Here is a 26,961-nt window from a genome sequence, read left to right as displayed (position 1 = left end):
AAAGGGCATGCAAATCAGTAAAGAGAAAGTCAAACTGTCACTGTTTGCTAGTGACATGATCATTTACCTTGAAAATCCCAAAGACTCCTCCAAAAACTTCCTAGAACTGATAAAAGAATTGAGCAGTTTCCAGGTACAAGATTAATGTACATAAATCAGTAGCTCTTCTATACACCAACAGTGACCTAATGAAGAATCAAATCAAGAACTCAACCCCTTTTACAATAGCTGCAAAAATAATAAAATACTTAGAAATATACCTCATCAATTACATGAAAGACCTCTACAAGGAAAACTACAAAACACTGCTGAAAAAATCATAGACAACACAAACAAATGGAAACGTTTTATGCTTATGGATGCGTAGAATTAATCTTGCGAAAATGACCATACTGCGAAAAGCAATAAACAAATTCAATGCAATTCCCATCAAAATACTATCATTCTTCACAGAATTAGAAAAAAAATTCTAAAATTTATAAGGAACGAAAAAAGAGCCCACATAGCCAAAGCAAGACTAAGCAAAAAGAATAAATCTGGAGGCATCATATTACCTGATTTCAAACTATACTGTAAGCCATAGTTACCAGAACAGCACGTTACTAGTATAAAAATCGGCACATAGACTAACGGAACAGAATAGCGAACCCAGAAATAAACCCAAGTACTTACAGCCAACTGATCTTTGAGAGAGCAAACAAAAACATAAAGTGGGAAAAAGAAACCCTTTTCAACAAAGGGTGCTGGGGAAAATTGGCTAGCTACATGTAGGAGAATAAAACTGGATCCTTACCTCTCACCTTATACAAAAATAAACTCAAGATAGATTAAGGACTTAAATCTAAGACCTGAAACTATAAAAATTCTGTAAGATAACATTGGAAAAACCCTTCTAAACACTGGTTTAGGCAAGGATTTCATGACCAAGAACCCAAAAGCAAATGCAATAAAAACAAAGATAAATAGCTGGAACTTAATTAAACAAAAGAGCTTTTTGCATAGCAAAAGGAACAGTCAGCAGAGTAAACAGACAACCCACAGAGTGGGAAAGGATCTTCACAATTTATACATCTGACAAAGGACTAATATCCCGAATCTACAATGAACTCAAATCAGCAAGAAAGAAACAAACAATCCCATCAAAAAGTGGGCTAAGGACATGAGTAAACATTTCTCAAAAGAAGATATACAAATGGCCAACAAACATATGAAAAAATGTTGGCTGGGCGCAGTGGCTCAAGCCTGTAATCCCAGCACTTTGGGAGGACGAGACGGGTGGATCACGAGGTCAGGAGATCGAGACCATCCTGGCTAACACGGTGAAACCCCATCTCTACTAAAAAAAAATACAAAAAACTAGCCGGGCGAGGTGGCGGGCGCCTGTAGTCCCAGCTACTCGGGAGGCTGAGGCAGGAGAATGGCGTAAACCCGGGAGGCGGAGCTTGCAGTGAGCTGAGATCCGGCCACTGCACTCCAGCCTGGGTGACAGAGCGAGACTCCGTCTCAAAAAAAAAAAAAAAAAAAAGTTCTGCATCACTAATGATCAGGGAAATGCATATCAAAATCATAATGCAATACAACCTTACTTTTGCAAGAATGATCATAATCAAAAAACCATAAAACAGTAGATGTTGGCATAGATGTGGTGATCAGGGAACACTTCTACACTGCTGGTGGGAATGTAAACTAGTACAACCACTGTGGAAAACAGTATGAAGATTCCTTAAAGAACTAAAGGTAGAACTACCATTTGACCCAGTAACCCAACTATTGGGTACATACCCACAGGAAAAGAAGTTACTATCTGAAAAAGATACTTGCACACACACATTTATAGCAGCACAATTTGCAATTGCAAAATTGTGGAACCAACCCAAATGCCCATCAATCAACAATGGGATACAGAAACTGTGGTATATATATAGGATAAAATACTACTCAGTCATAAGAAGGAATGCATCAATGGCATTTGCAGTGACCTAGATGAGACTGCAGACAATTATTCTAAATGAAGTAACTCAGGAATGGAAAATCAAACATCGTATGTTCTCACTGATACATAGGAGCTAAGCTATGAGGATGCAAAGGCATAAGAACGATACAATAAACTTTGGGGACTTGGGAGGGTCGGGTGGGGCAGGGGGTGAGAGATAAAAGGCTACAAATAGGGTGCAGTGAATACTGCTTAAGTGATGGGTGCACCAAAATCTAAAAAATTATCGCTAAAGAACTTACTCATGTAACCAAACACTAATAACCTATAGAAAAATAAAATTTAAAAAAAATAATAAGAATTTGAGACCAGTCTGGACAACATGGTAAAACACTGTCTCTACCAAAAATACAAAAAAACTGGATGTGATGGTGCTTACTTGTAACCCAGCTACTGGAGAGGTTGAAGTAAGAGAATTTTCTAAGTTTAGAAAGTTGAGGATGCAGTAGGCCATTAATTATCACGCCACTGCAAACCAGCCTGGTTGACAGAGTGAGGCCCCAAGAAAGAAAGAGAGAAAGAGAGAAAGAAAGAAGGAAGGAAGGAAAGGAAGAAGGGAGGAAGGGAAGGAGGGAGGGGAGGGGAGGGAAAGGGCGGAGAGAGTGGGGGAGAGAGAGAGAGAGAGAGAGAGAAAGAGAGAAAGAAAGAAAGAGAGAGAAAGAAATAAGTCGCCTGAATGGCTTAAGTAAAAAAGCATAGATTTTAGCATTGAGTCAAATAGGCTGAAAGTAACAAAATGAAAAAAATCTTATTTCATGCCAATAGTAACCACAATTGGGTGAGATGGTCATCATTATATTACATATAATATGCTTTAAATCAAGTACTTGGCCAGGCATGGTGGCTCACGCCTGTAATCCCAGCACTTTGGGAGTACAAAGCAGGCGAATCACTTGAGGTCAGTAATTCGAGACCAGCCTGGACAAAACGATGAAATCCCATCTCTACCCAAAATACAAAAAGTAGCCCGGCATTGTAGCACACACCTGTAATCCCAGCTACTCAGGAGGCTGAGGCAAGAGAATTGCTTGAACTCAGGAGGCAGAGGTGGCAGTGAGTCGAGATCACACCACTGCACTCCAGCCTGGGCAACAGAGTGAGATTCTGTCTCATAAAAACAAAAACACAAACAAATCAAGTTGTAGCATTAATTAAAGACTGATATTATATAATGGTAAGTAAAATGGGTCAATTTACCAGGAATCTATAACTATCATATTTATCTATCTATATGTATGTGTATTAATAACATCAGGTCTCCAAAATATATAAAGCAAATATTGACAAAAGTGAAGAAAGAAATACATAGCAACATCAAGACCCTATTTTTAATAATAGAAAATTAAGATAGAAGATCAATAAGAAAACAGAAAACTTAGATATTATAGACTGTACTGATTATTTTGCATATAGAAGAATAGCTGAGAGTGGATGATTTATAAAGAAACATGTTTATTTGGCTCACATTTTGGCAGACTGTACAAGAAGTGTGTGCCAGCATCTGCTTCTGGTGAGGGTCTCAGGAAGCTTACGATCATGGTGGAAGGCAAAGAGTAACTGGACATATCACATGGTAAGAGACAGAGCAAGTGTGAGGTGAAGGAAACGCGTTCTTTTAATGAAGCAGCTTTCATTTGAATTAACAGAGTGTAAACTTTCTGATTACCAAGAGGATGGCGTCAGGAATTTGCCCCCATGACCCAAACACCTCCTACCAGGTCCCACATCCAACATTAAGGATTACATTGCAACAAGAGGTCTGGAGAACATGGACATCCAAACCATAGCATAGACCAACTAGGCTTAACAGACTCATAAAAAAACTTCTCAGTCAAAAGCAAGAGAATATATAATATTTTTATTTGCACCTAGTGTATTCTGTTAAAACACATAATGGGTCTTACTAAATTTAACAATAACATCTAGGTGCAGTGACTCATGCTTATAATTCCAACACTTTGGAAGACCAAGGTGGGAGAATCACTTGGGACAAGAAGTTTGAGACCAGCCTAGGTAACACAGTGAGGCCCTATCCCTACAAATAATAATAAAAAAACAGCTAGACATGATAGTGCATGTCTGTAGTTTCAGCTACACGGGGAGCTGAGGTGGAAGGATCACTTGAGTCCAAGAGGCTCAGGCTACAGTTAGCCAAAATTATGCCACTGCACTCCAGCCTGAGTGACAGTAAGATTCTGTCTCAAAACAACAATGATGAATAAATCTAAGAACACCAAAATCATACACTATGTGTTTTCTAACAAAAACTTAATAAGGGCCAGGCACGGTGGCTTACGCCTGTAATCCCAGCACTCTGGGAGGCTAAGGCGGGCGGATCATGAGGTCAGAGGATTAAGACTATCCTGGCTAACACGGTGAAATGCCGTCTCTACTAAAAATACAAAAAAATTAGCCGGGCATGGGGGTGGGCACCTGTAGTCCCAGCTACTCAGGGAGGCTGAGACAGGAGAATGGCATGAACCCAGGAGGCGGAGCTTGCAGCAAGCTGAGATCACGCCACTGCACTCCAGCTTGGGCCACAGAGCGAGACTCCGTCTCAAAGAAACAAAACAAACAAACAAAAAAACTTAATAAAACTAGGAATTAAAAGCAAAGGAAAAATTGGCAAATCCAAAAATATATGAAAATGAAACACACAGGCTGGGTGTAGTGGCTCAAATGTGTAAACTTAGAACTTCAGGAGGCCAAGGCAGAAGGACTGCTTGTGCCTAGGAGTTTGAAAGTAGCCTGGGCAATGAAGTGAGACCCTGTCTTGATTATGTCTATAACTAGCTAAACAACCATGAAAAAAAAGCATTATACTTCCTGATTGAAAAACATATTAAAAGCTACAACAGTAAAAACAATGTGGCGCACGGACACAATGACATATAAAGAGATAAAAAACAGAATAGACGGCCAGGCACAGTGGCTCACGACTGTAACCCCAGCACTTCGGGAGGCTGAGGCGGGTGGATCACGAGGTCAGGAGATCCAGACCATCCTGGCTAACATGGTGAAACCCCGTCTCTACGAAAAATACAAAAAAATTAGCCAGGCGTGGTGGCGGGCACCTGTAGTCCCACTTATTTGGGAGGCTGAGGCAGTAGAATGGCGTGAACCCGGGAGGCGGAGCTTGCAGTGAGCTGAGATAGCGCCACTGCACTCCAGACTGGGCGACAGAGTGAGACTCCAAAAAAAAAAAAAAAACAAAAACAAAAACAGAATAGAGAGCCCAGAAAAGAACCCTTTTGTGTATGATCAAATGATCTTTCACTAAGTCACAACGCATAATAGAGAAAAGATAATCTTTTCAAAAACTAACGTTGAAATCAGGTTATCTACGCTGATAAAGCTGAATCCTTTCCTTGAACTATATACAAAGAATATTTGAAATAAAATATTTAGAAATTTAAAAAATAACTATCTCTTAGAAAAAATATAGGGAAAAACATGACATTCATATTGGCACCATTTTCTTAGATACGACATTAAATGCATGAGCAACAAAGAGAAGAGCAGAATAACTGAACTACACTATACTTCAAAATTTCTGCAAATCAAAGAAAACATTCAAGAGTAGTGATGTCTCTTAGGAAATGGGTGAAAATATCTGCAAATCACATGTGATAGGAGTTAATATTCAGAATATATAAACAACTATTAAAACTGAATTATAAAGTTGAATAATGACTTAGAATTGGACAAATAATTGAACTAAATTTTCATCAAAATGATACAAATGCAAAAAAGCATTTGAAAGGATACACAAAAATACTAATTTGTAGACAAATGCATGAAAGTCACGATGAAAAACAGAATCCTCTCACATCCATTATAATAGCCACTAAAAGTTTTCTAGAAAACACCCAGTTGATGATGCAATGAAAATAAAATCCATGTTAATTGTTGGTGCAAAACAAGGATGCAACCATTATTGACAAATGTTATAAATGTTCCTCAAATAATTAAAAATTGAATTATTATTAAACACAGCAGCGGCCGGGCCCGGTGGCTCAAGCCTGTAATCCCAGCACTTTGGGAGGCCGAGTCGGGCGGATCACGAGGTCAGGAGATCGAGAACATCCTGGCTAACACAGTGAAACCCCGTCTCTACTAAAAATACAAAAAACTAGCCGGGCGAGGTGGCGGGCGCCTGTAGTCCCAGCTACTCGGGAGGCTGAGGCAGGAGAATGGCGTAAACCCGGGGGGCAGAGCTTGCAGTGAGCTGAGATCCGGCCACTGCACTCCAGCCTGGGCAACAGAGCGAGACTCCGTCTCAAAAAAAAAAAATAAATAAAATAAACACAGCAATCCCACTTATGGATCTACATCCAAACTATGCAACACAGGACCTGGAAGACATATTTGAACATTTATGCTTCTTGTACCAGCATTCACAAAAGCCAAAACATGGCCAGGCACGGTGGCTCACACCTGTAATTCCAGCACTTTGGGAGGTCGAGGCGGGCAGGTCGCCTGAGGTCAGGAGTTTGAGACCAGCTTTGCCAACATGGTGAAACCTCGTCTCTACTAAATACACAAAATTTAGCCAGGTGTGGTGGCAGGTGCCTGTAATCCCAGTTTACTCAGGAGGCTGAGGCACGAGAATCGCTTGAACCTGGGAGGCGGAGACTGCAGTGAGCCGATATCTGATCCTGCCATTGCACTCCAGCCTGGGAGGCAGAGCAAGACTCCATCACAAAAAAAAAAAAAAAAAGGGCCAGTCGAGCACAGTGGCTCATCCTGTAATCCCAGCACTTTAGGAGGCCGAGGGAGGAGGTGGGCGGATCACGAGGTCAGGAGATTGAGACCATCCTGGCTAACACGGTGAAACCCCGTCTCTACTAAAAAAAATACAAAAAACTAGCCGGGGGTGGTGGCGGCCGCCTGCAGTCCCAGCTACTTGGGAGGCTGAGGCAGGAGAATGGCGTGAACCCGGGAGGTGGAGCTTGCAGTGAGCCGAGATCGCGCCACTGCACTCCAGCCTGAGCAACAGAGCGAGACTCGGTCTCAAAAAAAAAAAAAAAAAAGCCAAAACGCTGAAGCAATCCGGGTGTGGAATATTATTCAGCCTTAAAAAAAAAATTGGGAGGCTGAGGGAGGAGAACTGCTTGAACCTGGGAGGCAGAGGTAAGACAAGATGGCACCATCGCACTCCAGCATGGGCAACAGGAGCAAAACTTCGTCTCAAAAAAAACAAAGAAAATCTTGTCCCATTTTAATGTAAATGTTGAGAGAATTATCTCACCTAAAATGAGCCAGTAACAAAATGATGGATACTGTATGATTCTACTTCTATGAGATATCTTAAGTAGTCACACTCATAAAAACAGAAAGTGGAAGGGTGTTGTCTGTCAAGGGCTGAAGAGAGAGTAAAATGGGCAGTTGTTACGTAATGTGTACTGAGTTTTAGTTTTACAAGATGTAAAACTTTTAGAAGTATTTTGCCTAACAGTGTGAATACACTTAACAGGCTTGAAATGTACAACTTTTATTCTGACAGGATCTCACTCTGTCACCCAAGTTGGAGTGCAGTGGCACAATTATGGCTCACTGTAGCCTCAACCAGGTTCAAGCAAATCCTCCACCATCAATCTCCCAAGTAGCTGAAACCCCAAGTGCACACCACCATGCCTGTCTTTAAAAAACGTTTTTTTTTTTTTGTAGAGACTGGGTCTTCACATGTTGCCCAAGCTGGTCTCCAAATTTTGGGCTTAAGTGATCCTCCTGTCTTGGCCTCTCAAAATCCCCGGATTACAGATGTAAGCCACCACCATGCCTGGCCCTGAAATGTACACTTCAATGAATTTAAGATGGTAAATTTTATGTTATATTTTCACAATTTTTTAAAAGAAAAACTGAAAAAATACAGAATTATGTATCTTTTCAAAAATTATCTTCAAATCACAAAAGTGTTTCTCTCATGCAAAAGAAATACATATTCATCATTAAACACATGATGAAAAGAAGGCGATTTCCATGACTACTCACTTAGAGATGATAGGACAACCACTGAAAATCAGCTAAGAAAGAATATATACAAAATAAGCCATAACCAAAATTGAGGTCATATTTGTAGATAAAAGCACACACATATATAAACTGATTGTGATAGACATATGGCTGATTTATCTTTTTTTTTTTTGGAGATGGAGTCTCACTCGGTCACACAGGCTGGAGTACAGTGGCGTGATCTCAGCTCACTGTAACCTCCGCCTCCTAGATTCAAGAGATTCCCCTGCCTCAGCCTCCCAAGTAGCTGGGACTACAGGCACCCGCCACCATGCCAGGCTAATTTTTGTATTTTTAGTAGAATGGGGTTTCACCATATTGGCCATGCTGGTCTCAAACTCCTGACCTTCGATCCGCCCACCTTAGGCTCCCAAAGTGCTGGGATTACAGGGCTGAGCCACTGCACCCAGCTGATTTATCTTTTAATTAAACCTCATTTTGACTTAAAGTTTATAAACAGAATTGCAAAATGTCTAAATATATAAGTAAAACAAAAAATCACAATAAACTGATGTTTAAAAACCTACACTAAATAAAACACTAATATGGAACTACAAAACAATAACTAGAGAAATGTTTACTCACAAAATCCGGTTTGCAATATTTATGTACCATTAAAAAAGAATTTGTCTAGATAATTACAATATTTGACTGTGTGTACTCATGGAAAGCAGGTATTTCAAATCATTGGCATGTGCTGTGTTGCAATAAAATTTCAGAAAAAAACAGTACAATTATAAATAAAAGATTATAACAATAAATTTATAATAAAAATTTAAAAGAAATTAATAAGTTTTTTGTTTTAAATATATGCTATTCTTACACAAAATAAAACTGCTGTAATTCAACCTTCAGAGCAAAACAATAGCCTTGCATTGCTAAATTTAAAAATTATATATTTTGCAGAATATGGTTAGCACTTCTTATATATAAAACAAATGCGGCCGGGCGCGGTGGCTCACGCCTGTAATCCCAGCACTTCGGGAGGCCGAGGCGGGTGGATCACGAGGTCAGGAGATCGAGCACATCCTGGCTAACACAGTGAAACCCTGTCTCTACTAAAAATACAAAAAAAAATTAGCTGGGCGTGGTGGCGGGCGCCTGTAGTCCCAGCTACTTGGGAGGCTGAGGCAGGAGAATGGCGTGAACCCGGGAGGCAGAGCTTGCAGTGAGCCAAGATTGCACCACTGCACTCCAGCCTGGTAGACACAGCGAGACTCCCTCTCAAAATAAAATAAAATAAAATAAAAAACTTAGAAATTAGTTATGTTGTTATTTAGATATATGCTTAAGAAAGTGGATGAAAATACTATAATTCCTGTTTGCCTGCAGCAAACTTAAATTTATAAGTAACATCAGCCATATCATGTAAATTCTAGCATATTGTCCTAAATGTCTGAACCTAAAGTACAGAAAAATTTGAAATAGAAAATAGAAAGTAATATATATAGAGAGTGACATCAGTAAGATGGATAAATAAAAGGTTCCCTATTTGCTTATCATCCCACAACAAGAAAATTTATCAGCCATCCCTGACAAAAATGCGTTTATGTGAGCCATGGCTCACACCTGTAATGGAAGCTACACGGTACATTTAGGTTGGGGAACTGCTTCAGGCCAGGATTTCAAGACCAGCCTGGGTTATGAAGCCAAAACCCATCTCAAAAATAAGTGCCTTTAAGAGAGCTTTGAGATCCAGAGAAGGTGTTGTGAAACTCTGCTACAGTCTAAGATTAAGGAGCGTTCTTTTCAGAAGGCAAGCCCTCATTCAGGTGGAAAAATACAAGACCCCTGTTCTAAGCTACAGACCAGGAAATGGCCCACCAAATTTAGTCCCACTGAGAATTCTGAACTTACTCTCTAATCATCCCAAACTCCTCCCAGCCACAGACTGGGAGAGACCTGCCCTCCAGAAGCCTGTAGGAAGACACCCATTTATAGCCACGCAGGCAGGCCCGCAGACCTTGTCCTTTACTGTGGTTTCTGAAGCAGTTTAATGACTCAGTTCCAGCTCCCTGAGCTATAGTTCATGGCCTATTCTGCCTATATAGGAACCCACAGTGATCTGAAAAAAACCTCTTTGATACTCGGTGAAAGCCATACTCATCCACATTCTGATATAAGGCCCACCATATATAGACCCAATTACGAAAACGTGCCCTACTGTCTGCCCTACAGAGCAACATCCAGAAAAATATTTAGTCTGTTCCAAAATATAATGGAAATTACAATTACCCAAGCCCCTGTTAAGCCAACTAAAGGTGAGCCCTAGTGCAGACCCAGCAGCCTGGTGACCAAGCTACACCGCTCTCTACTACAAACCCAGAGGGCATCTCATCACCCTGAGAACCCAACAAAAAAAAAAATCTTTACCTCCTGAAACCAGTTTATAAAAACTTAAAGAGGTGTTTGCTCCTTTAAATTCAGACACCAATGCAAAACTATATTGTACCCACTGTAAATACTTTTAACATAGAACTGCAAGTATGTGGCAGAAGAATTAATCAAAAAGTTTTAAAACTCATTGAAATTGAAGACAAATGAGTAAAAACTTGCTGCTTATAGATCACATGCTCTTGTATATAAAAAATTATAAACTATACTAAAACCTGTTTAAATTAATAAATACACTAGGTAATTTGGCAAAATATAAAATTAACATACAAGTTTAAGTTCCATACACTTAAGCAAACTGATTAAGAAAATAATCTTATTTATAGTAGCATTAAAATCATTTCTGAGAACAAAGTTATATAAGGAGGTAAAAAAATCTTTACAATAAAAATATATTAATGAAATACATTAGAGAAGAGGCAAATAATTACATTTTTTTGAGACAGAGTCTCTGTCACACAGGCTGGAGTGCAGTGGTGGAATCTCAGCTCACTGCAGCCTCCACCTCCTGGGTTAAAGCAATTCTCCTGCCTCAGCCTTTTGGGTAGCTGGGATTACAGGCACCTGCCATCAGGCCAGGCTAGTAGAGATGGGATTTCACCCTGATGGCCAGGCTGATCTCAAACTCGTGACCTCAATGATCTCCCTGCCTTGGCTTCCCAAAGTGCTGGGATTACAGGCCTCCCAAAGTGCTGGGATTACAGTTGAGCCACTGTGCCTGGTCAACACAAATACATTTTAAAATACTTTATGTCTATGGATTGAAAGCATAAATACTGTTAAAGTGCCATATTATCCAAAATAATCTATGGATTCAATGAACTCCCTATCGAAACTCCAGTGGCATTTTTTTACAGCAATGAAAAATAAAATCCTAAAATTTATATGAAACTACAATAAACTTTGAATAGTCAAAGCAATCTTGAGGAAAAAGAACAAAGAAGGACATTATACTTTATAATTTCAAACTATATTTCAAGACTATCAAAAAAGACTAAATAAAAACAAGACAAAGTGTGCAGAAAAATGAATCAAAAAATTGGAAAAGAAACCACTAATCACACATATTTCAGACATGATGTAAAAAGAGAACTTAAAAAATAACAGAGTTTCTCAAAATTTTGCAGATATTTGTGTGTCCCTAAAACAATGGAACATCAGTCAGATTGTGCAGTCTCTTATAAGCCACAAAGAGGATTCTGGCTCACAGTAAACTTGAAGGAAGATCACTGATGGGGAAGTAGAATTTTTAGAGAATTTAAGAGCATAAGAAAGAAGATGCCCCTATGTGAGAACAAGAGAAAAGAAAACAAGAGCTTCCCAGAAACTACTTTCTCTGGAACATAGCTTCCCAAATTCCATGTCAAGAACTGACTTTCTCTTTGACCTTTGGACCTCTCATCCGTGTCATCTGTTGTATTCGCTATCATTTTCACCTACCTGGGGGTTTGGCTACCATCTCCTGTCTCTTCCTATTCCACGGCTCTTTTCCTTGCTCCAAACAGGTTATCAGGTGAGGCTTAGAGACAGCAATACCTGTTTTATTAAAAATAAATAACATGAATCTTGCTCATCTCCTCCAATTACTGACCTACTAATGTGCTCAGTAAAGAGAATGTCATAGCATATTCTAGTAAATTAATCCCAAATTACTAATTTATAAGACATTTCTAAATAGTGAGAAAATACTTAAAATTTGTAGGTCTTTAATTTCACTACCCAGTACTACTGAATCAAAAATTGGTGGTGGCAATTAAATTTTAAGGTGTGGGCAACAACATTTTATGCCATCACATTTCTGTAATTACCACTAATCTAAAGTGAAGGATACAGATCAGCTCAGGAATGTGTAAAGTTCAGGTCAAGATGAAACATAATAAAGAAATTTTCTTTCTACACGGACAAATCTCAAAGGTTTTCTTGAAAACAGGGATCTGAAACTCATTTATGCAAAGCACAAATTACCACAAGTTATACAAAAACAGAGAAATAAAACTTTTAAGGCATATTAGGAATTGTGTGTTGAAGTTATCCTCACCCAGGAAGACCAGGTTTCGGTAGTTCTCAAACATCACTTTCCTGTATAAATTCCGTTGTGCAGTGTCCAGGCATTGCCACTCCTCTAGAGAGAATTCTATGGCCACATCCCTAAATGTCAATGGTCCCTGAAAAACACACACACACACACATATATATTTACTAAATAACCATGGGCAGAATTTTTATTTTGGCTCAAGGCAAAGTAAGACAATATAGAAAACGGATTCTGACTTAAAGGAGTGACTAAAATTATACAATAAAATAAATTTAAATGCAGAAATATTATCTAATGTATTCTTTAACTCAGATAACAGAACAGCACAAGATCCACAACATCAGTGTATATATACTTTTTTGAATGAAAAAGTATAAAAAGACATGAATACAAACGTGTAAATTTTTGAATGCTATATTTACATCATACACGAGTTGTATATATTTTTTCAGATGGAAAAGACACGTTGAGTTAGAAGGTACATCTCAAATTTTAATGTGTACAATAAACTGAAGATCTTATTATGCCTATTTTTTTTAAGGATCTAGAATAAAGTTTGAATTTCTGAATTTCCAACAAGCTCACCAGTAATGCCAATGTTTTTGGCCCAAGAAGAATATTTTGTCAAACATCCACTAAGTACAAGAGTCTGTGTTAGCTGGGCACAGTGGCTCACGCCTGTAATCCCAGCACTTTGGGAGGCTGAGCCAGACAGATCATCTGAGGTCACGAGTTCGAAACCAGCCTGCCCAACATAGCGAAACCCCATCTCTACTAAAAAAAATGTAAAAATTAGCCGGGCACGATGGTGTGCATCTGTAATTCCAGCTACTTGGGAGGCTGAGGCAGGAGAATCGCTTGAACCCAGGAGGCGGAGGTTGCAATGAGCTGAGATTGCACCAGTGCATTCCAGCCTGGGCAACAGAGCAAGACTCCATCTAAAACAAACAAACAAACAAAAAAGAACCTGTGTTTTTCCCAGTTTTTCTGGCTTGTAAATAAAGATGAGCGCCTTCATCTTCCAAAGACATATATGCAAATAAAACCTAAGAAAAAAAGGCAGCTGCCCAATCAAATGTGATAATTTATGCACATCAGCTGTATGAAGATACTTACTAATGAAGAGAAAAGTAATTAACTCTATAAAAAAAAACACTTGTCAGAGAGCTCTTTAGCCAAGTGAATCATTAACATCAACTGCACTAGGAACAAATTTTTATGATGTGCTGATGCACAAAGAACACAGCATCACTGCTGGAATACTGCTCCCGAAAAGTAAATTATAATCTAAATTTAACCATAAAGAAACATCAATTTTATGCAAAGTTCAAAATACAGATGTCTCCTATTTACTGTACTGTTAGTGATTTTAAGTAGTCTTTCTTCAGCACCCTAGAGAGCAGGAATCTCCTAAAAAATTTTTTCAGAACTTCCTGGGTAATAAATGCCATTCTGTTTAAATAAGCATTTTCTTGGTCCTTTTCTGTATAGAGCTAATGGAGAACACAGGTGGATCCTCAACATTACATGTTCTTTTTCTTTACTAAGGACCCCAGCTTTTCCCCAGTAGAAATCTTGAGTATCCACACATTCCCATAATTCAACAGCTACAAAGGAAATATTTTTAATATTGCAGATTATAAATTCATAATGAGAATTCTGCGTGGCACATAAGAAGCCACGATGCAGAGAATATAAAGGCGGCTCTGGTACACAGGAAAAATATTTTTCAGAGACCCTTGACTATTATAATGAATTTTTAAAGTAATTGAAACTAGCTCATTAGGGAGGAAAAGATCAAGCAGAGAAGTAAAGGTTTGCAAGTACTAAACACATGGTATTCCAGGAGGAAGAGTGGACACAGCTCTTGATCTGAGACAGGTTTAAGTAAAAAAAAAAAAGAACCAATTCTTCCTCTTTCTCCTTTTTTGGAATTCCTTCTCAGATGAGATTCTCTGGACAAATTACACTCGTATCTTGAGAACATGCCTCTAAAGGTATCAGCACCCCCTGTTTACCTGCTACCGCCACACCCACAGGCAGAAAAACCAAAACCTGGAGAAAAAGTCCACCCACTTCTGTCCTTTATACAAGAAGGGATTCAGGAACAATGAGACACTCCATGAAGATAAAAATATAAGTTTCTCGGCCAGGCACAGTGGCTCAGGCCAGTAATCCTAGCACACTGGGAGGCCAAGGCTGGTGGATTGCCTGAGCTCAGGAGTTCGAGACCAGCCTGGGCAACATGGTGAAACCCCATCTCTACTAAAATACAAAAAAATAAGGTGGGCATGGCAGCATGAGCCTGTAATCCCAGATATTCAGGAGGCTGAGGCAGGAGAATTGCTAGAACCCGGAAGGCAGAGGTTGCGGTGAGCTGAGATAGTGCCACTGCACTCCAGCCTGGGCGATAGAGTGAGACTCCGTCTCTTAAATATATATATTTTCCTTTTCCTTTTCCTGTTCTCAGGTGCCCTCCCCTGGCACAGACACCACCAATTTCTGCTACAATAATGGCAATATGGGCCACACTGACCTGTCTCTACCAAACCTGAACAGAACAGGCCCTGTGACCAACCCTGAATGCAAAGGTGGAACTTATCTCTCATGAATGTATCCTGAACCCCTCATACTTGACTCTGTCCTCATTTTAAGAGTCACATGAGGCCCTTACTTAGAACAATATGGATGCTTCCACCAAGAACAATTAACAGAACCTGTGGAAAGGGCACAAGTAAGATTTTTTAAATTAGCCATGTAATCCTAATTAGAAGCCTGGGCTGATAACCACTTAGCTAAGCATTGCCTCTCAAGCCTTAATGAGCTTATAAATCACTTGATAGTTTTGGTCCCACTCTATGTAATGTGATTCTGCAGGTTTGGAAAGGGTGCATGAATGGGTGTTTTAAACAAATCCCCTGTCAATGCTGATGTTGCTCTTCCTGGGCTCATTATCAGCATTAGCTGGAGAAAGCAGGCACAGCACAGACTCCCTTAAACTCAGCACTCTCATCACAACACAAAGACAACCAATCTCCATCCTCAAGTATCATATTCTTTGCTGGTCCTTTAAAGTTTACAGAGGAGCCGGGCGCGGTGGCTCACGCCTGTAATCCCAGCACTTTGGGAGGCCGAGGCGGGCGGATCACAAGGTCAGGAGATCGAGACCACGGTGAAACCCCGTCTCTACTAAAAATACAAAAAATTAGCCGGGCGCGGTTGTGGGCGCCTGTAGTCCCAGCTACTCGGGAGGCTGAGGCAGGAGAATGGCGTGAACCCGGGAGGCGGAGCTTGCAGTGAGCCGAGATCGCGCCACTGCACTCCAGCCTGGGCGACAGAGCGAGACTCCGTCTCAAAAAAATAAATAAATAAATAAATAAAGTTTACGGAGGAAACAAAAGGGAGCAACGTTTGAATGAGTCTGCATTCGGAAAACAACATGTACACATGCACTAGCGTAACGTTTATTAAGCAAGTGCTATGTCCTCAAGTGTTACAGAGCATTGTGCTGGGAAAAATACATTATTTGATTTAATCCTCATAACACCCTGGGAGTTGGTATGAGGTGTTCAATAAATCTCAGGATAAAGAGCCCAGGATTTTTATTTCTTCTGTTTCTGTCATTGATTTTTTTTTTTTTTGAAGATGTATAAAATAAAAGCTAAATATAGACAGATGAGAGGGATACAGAAAAGCTTAATGTAGTTTAGAAAAATTTTTTATTGTGTTTATATTTACTTTTTTGTGGCTTATGGAGCAACTACTAAATCTGCAGTAACAGAAAACAAGTTGCTACATGGAACATCTCAGCAAGTCCTGGTTTTGATAAAAAAATTAAAAATAAAAACTTAAGGCCTCAAAATAAATACTTTATTTTTCCCATTTATCTGCTTCTGAGTTTCAAAGAGTTATGGGCACCAGTTCTAAAAAGGCTGCAGGACTCACCAGCCAAAACTAATTTCTTCTAATCAGTTTGGTGAGGCAAGACTCCACAGTGGGGCCAGACCTAAATAAGGCCTCCAAAAAGAGTGAATCTTAGAACTGGGGGAGGGAGTGGACCCTATGTAGAATTCTGCTCTCTACGCTATTGAGGTATTTCCAGTTCTGATTTTTTTTTAGCTTACCTAAGAGAAACTTACATTATAGAGTTTGTGTAACTCTAATTTCTTTTAGTCACTGCCATGTCAATAAGTAATTTAAACAAATTCCTTAAGGTTTTCTAGGGTAATTTTATTAGAACATAAATATGTATTAACAGGAAAGTAAAAAAGAATACAAACAATAACAACTCTTCTGTTCATAAATATCCCTTCAGGTGATGACATCAGAAGTCACAACAATATAAAGAAAGTGGCCAAAGGCCAAGTTTTTTTTTTTTCCACACATTGTACCAACCATATAATGCTTCATTCAACCATTTATCCAGTTACTAGTCTAGACTTAAAGTTCCTGCATGGTAGGCCGGGCGCGGTGGCTCAAGCCTGTAATCCCAGCACTTTGGGAGGCCGAGACGGGCGGATCACGAGGTCAGGAGATCGAGACCATCCTGGCTAACACCGTGAAACCCCGTCTCTACTAAAAATACAAAAAACTAGCCGGGCGAGGTGGCGGGCGCCTGTAGTCCCAGCTACTCCGGAGGCAGGAGAACGGCGTAAACCCGGGAGGCGGAGCTTGCAGTGAGCTGAGATCCGGCCACTGCACTCCAGCCCGGGCTACAGAGCAAGACTCCGTCTCAAAAAAAAAAAAAAAAAAAAAAGTTCCTGCATGGTAGGAACAATGATTGCTTCAACTATTTTCTAATGGCCATATAAAATGGAAGCAATTAGTTTATCTATTTGAGTCTCCAGACCCTTTCTTTTCTTTTCACCCAAGTACCAGGAAACTTGAGAAACTCTCATCTGGGTACCAACCAAGACATCTCTTGTATGAGGGGAGGAACAAATGCAGACTGACTCATTTCTCTTACACTGAGACAGAAGCATAATTAACCACTCTTGTCAGCCTGACACAGTTCTGCTCTGGACAACCTCAAATGTCTCAAAGATGCCTAGGTGATTGTAAGAGGGTTCCCAATGACCCTGGGCTGATGACCCAATGATGTGCCAGGCAGGAGAGACTCAGGGTGATCCTATGTAAAAAACGAAATTAGCCGGGCGCGGTGGCTCATCATGCCTGTAATTCAAGCACTTTAGGAGGCTGAGGTGGGCGGATCACAAGGTCAGGAGTTTGAGACCAGACTGGCCAACATGGTGAAACCCTGTCTCTACTAAAAATACAAAAATTAGTGTGGCATGGTGGCATGTGCCTGTAATCCCAGCTACTCGGGAGGCTGAGGGAGGAGAATCGCTTGAACCTGAGAGGCAGAGGCTGCAGTGAGCTGAGATCATGTCATTGCACTCCAGCCTGGGCAATGGAGTGGGACTCCGTCTCAAAAAAAAAAAAAAAAAAAGAATGAAACTGCCCTGGTGGAGCTCCAGAATTTGGATCACCTGTCCTGATGAGCTAGCTCTTGGGTTAGAGGAAGGACAAGAATACTCTACTCCAGTACCACATTTTACAGGTAGATATAGTTGTGGTCATGGCTTTGGATACTCTGTGGCCTTGATCTCTCACTCCTAAGATGCTTGTTTACACTTACGGATTCTCCCATGAGATTCTATTTATACCTGGTGCCTCTCACAAAACTGTAGCAGGTCACTGAATAAGATCAGAAAAGCTCAAGCAGCCATACTCTCAGAAGGGAACTTTAGAATGTCTATGTTGACATCTCACAATGCAGAACATGCCTCCTGTTGGTTTTCTGTACGTTCTCAATCCTAAGTCTGGCCCTGTATCGTAAATCCCAGGCAGAGGCCAAACCTTATTACGTGCAGATTCTAGGTGGGATTAACCTAGCTCTGCGTTCTTGGGTGTTACAGCAAATGGGGTACAACCAAAGGAGACTTCCCCTCACAGAGGCTGTTTTAGCACATTCTAAATGGTATGTCTACCTAAAAAAAAATTTTTTTTTTATTAAAAAAAAAAAAAACTGAGACACTGGACATGGTGGCTCACATCTGTAATCCCAGCACTTTGGGAGGCCAAGGCAGGTAGATCACCTGAGGTCAGGAGTTCAAGAGCAGCCTGGCCAACAAAGTGAAACCCCGTCTCTACTTAAAATGCAAAAAAAAAAAAAAAAAAAAAAAATAGCTGGGCGTGGTGGCACGTGCCTGTAATCCCAGATACTTGTGAAGCTAAGGCAGGAGAATTGGTTGAGCCTGGGAGGCAGAGGGTGCAGTGAGCAGGGATTGCACCATTGCACTCCAGCCTGGGCAATAAGAACAAGAGTCCGTCACAAAAAAAAAAAAAAAACTGAGGCAAAATGAACATAAGTAGACAGTTTATTTGGGTCAAGCTTGAAGACTGTAACTTGAGAGCAAAGATTCAAATTGTCAAAAATTTACACTTTGATTAGCAGCAGTTACAAGTAGATTTGTACAGGCAAAAATAGAGGGATAGAGACTGGACTGATACAAAGTTGTTAGAAATTCTTATTTACAAAAATAAAATTGATTACTAATTGGCTATACATTGTTAAGCTATAGGGTGTGGGTTATAGTATCCAGCGTGGAATTATTAGTTTAATTTATAGCTACTTATGGCTATAGTAAGCAGTTTTAAGAGATAAATCTTTCTTGCTAAAAGAAGCAAGAAAGACATAATTGTGGTCTCATTTAAATGTCTCTGAGTCTTATAAGTAAATGGACATGCATTTTTCAGATAAAATGTTTTATTTTTTTCCCAAAATCTCAAGATCCAGATTCAGAATTTGGAGTCCAGATTTAGGTCCTGAATAAATGGAGTAGTAGCTGGTGTTACCTGCAGATTTATGGACATTTTAGCAACACGAGGAAAGAGAAAGCGGAGATTCTCATTTCTACTCACTGCACACATGTTACTAAGTTTGTGAGCCTTATGGTCTCTGAATCAGTTTCAGGTCTGAAGATACAAGAGTCACTGAAAGAGGTAAAATGGTTGATTGCTGCCCTGTGAAATTTGGTCTAACCTCTTTAAAAGTGACTATAGAGGACTACAGATTATCAAACAGGCAGAGAAACAATTCTGCCTGCATATGTAGGGGAGAGCATGCATTCTGCAGCACAACTGTGAATGGACTGGAAGCCTGAGAGGGAAAGGACCCTCTAGAGTAAAGCTTGGTTGGCACCTTATATGTTTATGTCATGTCTGGTAATTCTAGACAGTTCTTGGGAAATATAATTAAAAGACAAATTTTCTCCAGCCTTAGAGCAACTCCACAATGACTGAACAGAGATAAAACTGTTACATTACACAATTAATCCAGAATTTGACATGCATCAAGGTCAATCTGCTTAACAGATTGCAAAGACAGAAAGATGGTCACCATAATTAGCCCAAGAGTAGAAAAACTTACAGCACCATGTCATGCATAGTTCATTCTGAATTCACCTGGTAATTGGGGAGGCCATCTGTGTATGTCAATTTGTTACATATAATTACAAAATAAACTTTTAAGATCTTCATGACAGAGGGTAGTTTTGCAATATAAAACCAGGTGCCTGCTGAAGGTAGGCTCTCAGTCTCCTACAGAAACATTTGAAAAGGGTGCTATCATTTTGGCTATTTACATTTTGAAGCAATGGCTCTCTACTCCCCGAGCGTTGGACTACAGAACTTCTGCATGCCCTCTCCTGGTGGCTGGAGTTTTCTCTTGACTCCTACCCTCTGCCACTGAGGTACAACCCACAATACAGGGTGAACAGCTGGCAGGTCACATCTCACATGAACCCCAATTGCCACAGCAGCACTCCAGCACCACATCAAAGAATGAAGCCTGAGCTGCAGAGGGAGAGCCTGCAGGCTTCCTGGGTAGGATCGCACCTTCACAATAAGGAGAAAGGGAACAGTGTTTTAGGCTGTTTCTATTTATAATGGTGACATGGAAAACGTTCTGCTGGATTTCCAGCATGAGTCTGGAAAAAGATAGCTCCAAGAGTTCCACTATGACAGCCCACCTCATTCATGGACACTGTGAAATGCTAAAATGGCTTCTGAAACAGACACTCAAAGCACTGGAGAAAAAAACAGCTCTCAGTCTCAGCAAGATTATATTGAGAGAAAAAAATAAGTTAAATGTATCTTGAGAAAACACTCAGATTATATGTAAGATTGATGAAGTCAGCCAGAAAATATTTCACTATAAAATATTTATCTCTAAATACCCAAATTACACAGCTACTCTCAGCATGAGAAACATGAGCATTATGAAAAAGGGAGCATATTCTCAGTAGAATTTTATAAGATTCCTCCATCTCTGCTGCTCTCTCATCTTTTAGCCATTGAAAGGGGGATTCTATCGGAATACATCTGACTACATCCACCAGCACTTTTTTTTTTCTGAGATGGAGTCTCATTCTGTCACTCAGGGTAGGGTGCAGTGGCATGATCTCAGCTCACTGCAACCTCCGCCTCCCAGGTTAAAGCAATTCTACTGCCTCAGCCTCCAGACTAGGTGGAATTACAGGCACCTGCCACCACACCTGGCTAATTTTTGTATTTTTAGTAGAGACGGGATTTCACTATGTTGGCCATTCTGGTCTCGGACTCCTGACCGTAAGTGATCCACCCGTGTTGGTCTCCCTAAGTGCTGTGATTACAGGCATGAGCCATTGTGCCCAGTCACCACCAGCACTTTTTGATGAAAAATTAGAATCTGATTTTGTTTATATAGTAGAATATATTTGAGCTTGCAACACAGTTAAGAGGAGAGCTATTATAGTTTTTTGGTGGTCAGATCATTTGTGTTTATTTGTTCTTTAATAGCAGCATTCTAACTTACTGAAATGAAAGACACAAAAATGGCCGGGCGCAGTGGCTCACGCCTATAATCCCAGCACTTTGGGAGGCCAAGGCAGGTGGATCACCTGAGGTCGGGAGTTCAAGACCTGCCTGACCAACATGGAGAAACCCCGTCTCTACTAAAAATACAAAATTAGCCAGGCATGGTGGCACATGCCTGTAACCCCAGCTACTCAGGAGGCTGAGGCAGGAGAATCGCTTGAACCCAGGAGGCGGAGTTGCGGTGAGCTGAGATGGCGCCATTGCACTCCAGCCTGGGCAAAAAGAGCAAAACTCTGTCTCAAAAAAAAAAAAAAAAAAAAAGACACTAAAATCATGCTTACTTATTGTTATCCCTACTGGATAAGTAATAAGTATGTAAGACTAACATCTACTGTAACAATATGGTACTAAATTTTATTTGGATGTTAGAGATAAGTATCTAAATATAAATAATTTTAATGTACTGGTCATAATGTAAGATTCGTGAAAATTTTCTTTAACCATAATTCAGTTAAAACACTTTTTATTCAAAAAGTAGAAATAATAATATTAAAATGACTAAGGGTTTCGTTCAAAGTAAATATTGTGGCCTTATATTTATATTATTGTAGAAAATATTCTTTAATTTATATTAATGTTGACCAGACGTGGTGGCTCACGCCAGTAATCCCAGCACTTTGGCAGGTCGAGACAGGCAGATTACCTGAGGTCAGGAGTTCGAGACCAGCCTGGCCAACATGGCAAAATCCTGTCTCTACTAAAGATATAAAAATTAGCCAGGCGTGGTAGCACATGCTGGTAGTCCCAGCTACTCGGGAGGACGAGGCAGAAGAACTGCTTGAACCTGGGAGATGGAGTTGCAGTGAGCTGAGATTGCTACTGCACTCCAGCCTGGGCAATAAAGTAACACTCTATCTCAAAAAAAAAAAAGTATATGATTATAGGTTGTCTACAAATGCTTCACCTGACAATGTTAATTGTTCTGAAGTAATAAATAGAAACCAAGGCTCAATTCCAACTCCACTGTTATATACTGAACCGTTTATTTAGCTACACCTAGGTTAATATGATTTATATGATTTACATATATTTCAATAAAGCAGAGGAAAAAGTACATATAATCCAAATGCTTTAAGAAAAGAGAGATGAGGATAATAGCCTTCCTTATTTTCAGGCAGGAAAATAAAGCCTCTTATTTTTATTTTCTCCTATAACAGCCAAGTCTTTAGACATGCTCTTGAATATCTGAATTTCAGTAGACACTGGATTCAGGCATCTAAGGAGTGGCCCTGGGCACACTGTGTGCCCTTGAAAGTTTACAGAGAGAAAAAGCAGAATACAGAAAGGTGTCATAAAAAAAATCTATGGATGCCCATGAATAAAACAAGTTCTCAGAGACCTATGAAGAGACTTAGATTCTGACACAATAATAGTGGGAGACTACAACACCCCACAGACACTCTTAGATTCTTAGGGCAGAAACTTTACAAAGATCTCAGGACCTAAACTCAACACTTGGACAAACAGTCCTACAGAACTCTTAATCTAAAAACAACATACTATACATTCTTCTCATTACCATGTGACACACACTCTAACATTGACCACGCAATCAGAAATAAAACAACCTTCAGCAAATTCCAAAACTTACACCAACCACACACACAGAGCACAGCTTGATAAAAATATAATTCAGTACAAAAAAAAAAAAACACTTGAAATGATATAAGTATATGGAAATTATGCCACCTGAGCCTGAATGACTTTTGAGTAAATAATGAAATTAAAGCAGAAATCAAGTTCATTGCAAAAAATGAGAGCAAAGATACAACATACCAGAATCTCTGCAACACAGCTAAGGCAGTGTTAAGGAGAAATTTATAGCACTAAAAGCTCGCACCCAAAAGTTAGAAAGATCTCAATTTAACAACCTAACACCATGAATAAAAGGAGAGAAAGCAAGAGCAAACCAACCCCTAAGCTAGAAGACAAGAAATAACCAAAATCAGATCTGAACTGAAAATTTAAACAGAAAAAAATATACAAGACCAAAAAATCCAGGAGTTAAATCTTTGTAAAAAAAAATAATAATAAGATAAACCACTAGCTGCAATAATAAAGAAATAAGGTCCAAATAAACACAATTAGAAATGACAAAAAAAGACACTACCACTGACCCCACAGAAATACAAGTAACTATTGACTATGAACACTTCTATGAACATGAACTAGAAAATCTATGCACACAAACTAGAAAGTAGAAGTTTCAGGATACGAAATAAGTGTACAAAAATCAGTAACATCCCTGAACATCAACAACATTCAACCAAAGGCCAAATCAAAAAAAATCCCATTCATAATAACTACAAAAATAATAAAATGTTTAGGAATACAACTAACCAGGGAGGTAAAAAATCTCTATGACAAAAATTACAAAATGCTTCTTAAAGAAGTCAGAGATGACATAAGCCAATGGGCAGCCATTTAATGCTCATGGATAGAAAAAACTGATATCATTAAAATAGCCATACGGCCAGATGAAATTTACAGAATTAATGCTATTTCTATCAAACTACCAAAACCATTTTTCATGGCACTAAAAAAAAAAAAAAAGGTATTTTAAAATTTATATGAAACCGAAAAAAAACCTGAATAGCCAAGGCAATTACAAGCAAAAAGAACACAGCAGGTGGCATTACGTTACCTGACTTCAAACTATACAACAGAGGTACAGTAACCAAAGCAGCATGATACTGGTACAAACACAGACTCATAGAACAACGAAACAGAATAGAGAGCCCAGAAATAATGCCACACACCTACAACCGTCTGATCTTCTACAAATCTCACAAGAGCAATGCAGGAAGAATTCCCTATTTAATAAATGGTGCTGGCAAAACCAGCTAGCACTATGTAAAAGACTGAAACTGGATGCCTTCCTTACACCATATAAAAAAAAAAAAATCGACTCCAGGTGATTAAAGACCTAAATGTAGAACATAAAATGGTAAAAAAAATTCTGAAAGAAAAATCTAAAATACCTATGTCAACTGGATAAAGAAAATATTATTGACATAGGAACTGGCAAAGAGTTTATGATGAAGATACCAAAAGCAATTGCAACAAAAGCAAAAATAAGACCTAAAGAAACTAAAGAGCTTCTTCACAGCAAAGCACACTATCAATAGAGTAAACAACCTACCTACACAATAAAAAGAAAATATTTGCAAAATATGCTTCTGACAAAGGTCTACTACTCAAAATTTGTAAGGAATTTTAAAAATTTTACCATAAGGCAGTCCGGGCACGGTGGCTCACACCTGTAATCCCAGAACTTTGGGAGGCCAAGGTGGGCAGATCACGAGATCAGGAGATTGAGACCATCCTGGCAAACATGGTGAAACCCTGTCTCTACTAAAAATATAAAAATTGTCCGGGTGTGGTGGCTCATGTCTGTAATCTCAGCACTTTGGGAGGCTGAGGCGGGCAGATCACGAGGTCAGGAGGTCAAGACCAGCCTGGCCAACATGGTGAAACTCCGTCTCTACTAAAAATACAAAAATTAGCCGGGCATGGTGGCGTATGCCTGTAATCCCAGCTACTTGGGAGGCTGAGGCAGGAGAATCACTTCAACCCAGGAGGTGGAGGTTGCAGTGAGCCAAGACCACGCCACTGCACTCCAGTCTGGGCGATACAGCAAGACTCAGTCTCAGGAAAAAAAAAAAAAAAAAAAAAAATTTACCCCAAGGCCGGGCATGGTGGTTCATGCCTGTAATCCCAGCACTTTGGGAGGCCGAGGCAGGCAGATCACTTGAGGTCAGGAGTTTGAGACCAGCCTGGCCAACATGGTGAAACCCATGTCTACTAAGAATACAAAAATTAGCCGGCCATGGTTGCATGCACCTGTAGTATAGGAGGCTGAGGTAGGAGAATTGCTTGAACCCAGGAGGCGGAGGACAAGAAGAGGAAAAACAGACACAGGCCGAGTTGAGGGTGGTGGGTGGGAGGATAGAAAGGACTAGAAAAAATACCTGTTTATGCTATGCATAGTACCTCAGTAACAAAATACACCAAACCCCCATGCCACAATTTTGCTTATATAACTACTCGCACGTTTACCCCAACCCTGAAACAAAAATAAAAGTTAAAAGGAATAAAATCCATGGGTGGGGGAGAGTGCAATGTAGGTGGAAGGACTGGTTTGTCCTACAGATAGCGGCCCACGTGGGGCTGTACTCGTTTATTTCTGTGTCTGGGCAGGCAGATGAAATTATGAACAGGTGGTACAGAACCGTTGGTCGTGGAGGAAGCAGGTTGCTGCTGCAGATTCAGTGTCTGGGGGTGGGGATATGCAGGAGACTGTAAACACTTTTGTGGATTTTTGGCAAAAAAACACACTAGGATAAAAAATGCTGTGGTGAAATTCCTGACGGTGGTGCCTAGTCCTGGGAGGAGTGTGGACACATCAATTTCCAGTGGGTATGTTTGTGAGTGGGTAGGAATCCTGGGGTGGCAGCTGTGGGAAAAGGGGGCCTGTTATCACAGCTAATTTCCTCTAACTTTTCAGTTCTCTCTCACCCTGGGAAGAGACCTGGAATTCCAGGACAATGGCGTAGTGTGACAGCCTGTGTACAGGAGAGCAGAGCTTCTCATTTCCAGACACCCAGAGTTCCATTCCAGGCCAAGCCTCTGTGATATTTTCCTTCTGGCACCAAATCTGTATTTGCTGAACACAAAGTAATTCTCCAACACCAACTAATTGTCTAACATTTGAATTCTGACACCATGCAGTCAGCACAGACCCTGATTCAGGGCTCAGTCTCACAACACTATCCTCACTCCAGAGGCCAGTCACAAACCTCACGGGTCCATCTATGCTTCTGACCTACTGTTCAAAAATTGGAAACTCTTATAAACTCCCTCCAATTACATAATTTGATAGAGCTACTCACAAAACTAAACAAAACACTGTAGTTATGTTGACCAGTTTATTATAAAAGATACCAAAAGGCCCAAAAAAGTCAATGGAAAAAGGTACAGGACGACAAAGAATAAAGGTGAGGAAGGATGAAGCACATAGATAATCCTGGTAAAAAGTTGTGATTAATAAAATTCTTTTATTCTTTGAGTTCTCCAGGAACAGTTTATGAAAAGAAACACCCTTCCCATTATGACTTAGATGGTGGGTGCTCTCTTTTCTTACCTGACACGTAGCCAGAAGCAGACTCCGCACATTATTTTCGTTATAAAAAATTAGCTGAATTTGCCTTCAGTTTTCAAAATAAAATACTTTTTAATCAAACTTAAGTTTCTCTCCTTCCCACAGGCTCCTGAACATTGAGCTACCTTCAGTCTGAGCCAACACAGAACCCCATTTTATGTCCCTCCTAAGAACATGCTGACTTCAGGGTAAAACAATTCTCTCATCTAGAATTGAATTTTTTGTCCTTCAATTTGCCATTCCCCTCCCACCTTGTTTTTAATCTTGTTTCCTCCTCCCTATGGAAAAAAGCCCTTGTCCTGAGGCCCTAGAAGGTAACGGGGGCTGCTGCTGAAGCGGCTGGAGTGGCCATTCTGATCAGCACACCAGGGCTGCCTCTCAGGACACTCAGAGCAGCCAGGGCCTTCCGGATGGAGCCTCCACTTGCTGCTTCTTGAGTTCCAC

At 40.0% G+C, this 26,961-nt stretch overlaps 1 protein-coding gene and 1 long non-coding RNA gene across 3 annotated transcripts in view; one reads left to right on the top strand and one right to left on the bottom strand.

Annotated features, from left to right (window-relative positions):
• Positions 1–26,961, bottom strand: part of LOC105495927 (zinc finger protein 680) — a 61,964-nt gene that overhangs the window by 27,818 nt on the left and 7,185 nt on the right. Inside the window, exons 2-3 of the mRNA XM_024797336.2 lie at positions 12,441–12,567; positions 11,843–11,938 (exon numbers count right to left, since the gene is read on the bottom strand). Of these exons, the coding sequence (XP_024653104.1) occupies positions 11,843–11,938; positions 12,441–12,567 (223 nt within the window). The remainder of the gene's footprint in view (positions 1–11,842; positions 11,939–12,440; positions 12,568–26,961) is intronic.
• Positions 18,281–26,938, top strand: LOC139362886 (uncharacterized). Of its 2 annotated transcripts, none has more exons than XR_011622419.1 (3): positions 18,281–18,417; positions 26,623–26,705; positions 26,809–26,938. It is a non-coding gene; the product is annotated as an uncharacterized lncRNA (long non-coding RNA). The 2 variants fall into 2 exon arrangements; XR_011622418.1 differs by lacking the exon at positions 18,281–18,417 and adding an exon at positions 19,305–19,442.

Source organism: Macaca nemestrina, chromosome 4, assembly GCF_043159975.1.
Source record: "Macaca nemestrina isolate mMacNem1 chromosome 4, mMacNem.hap1, whole genome shotgun sequence".
Classification (NCBI taxonomy): domain Eukaryota; kingdom Metazoa; phylum Chordata; class Mammalia; order Primates; family Cercopithecidae; genus Macaca; species Macaca nemestrina.
Note: the sequence above shows the minus strand (reverse complement) of the source record. Positions and strands in the feature narration are given on the sequence as shown.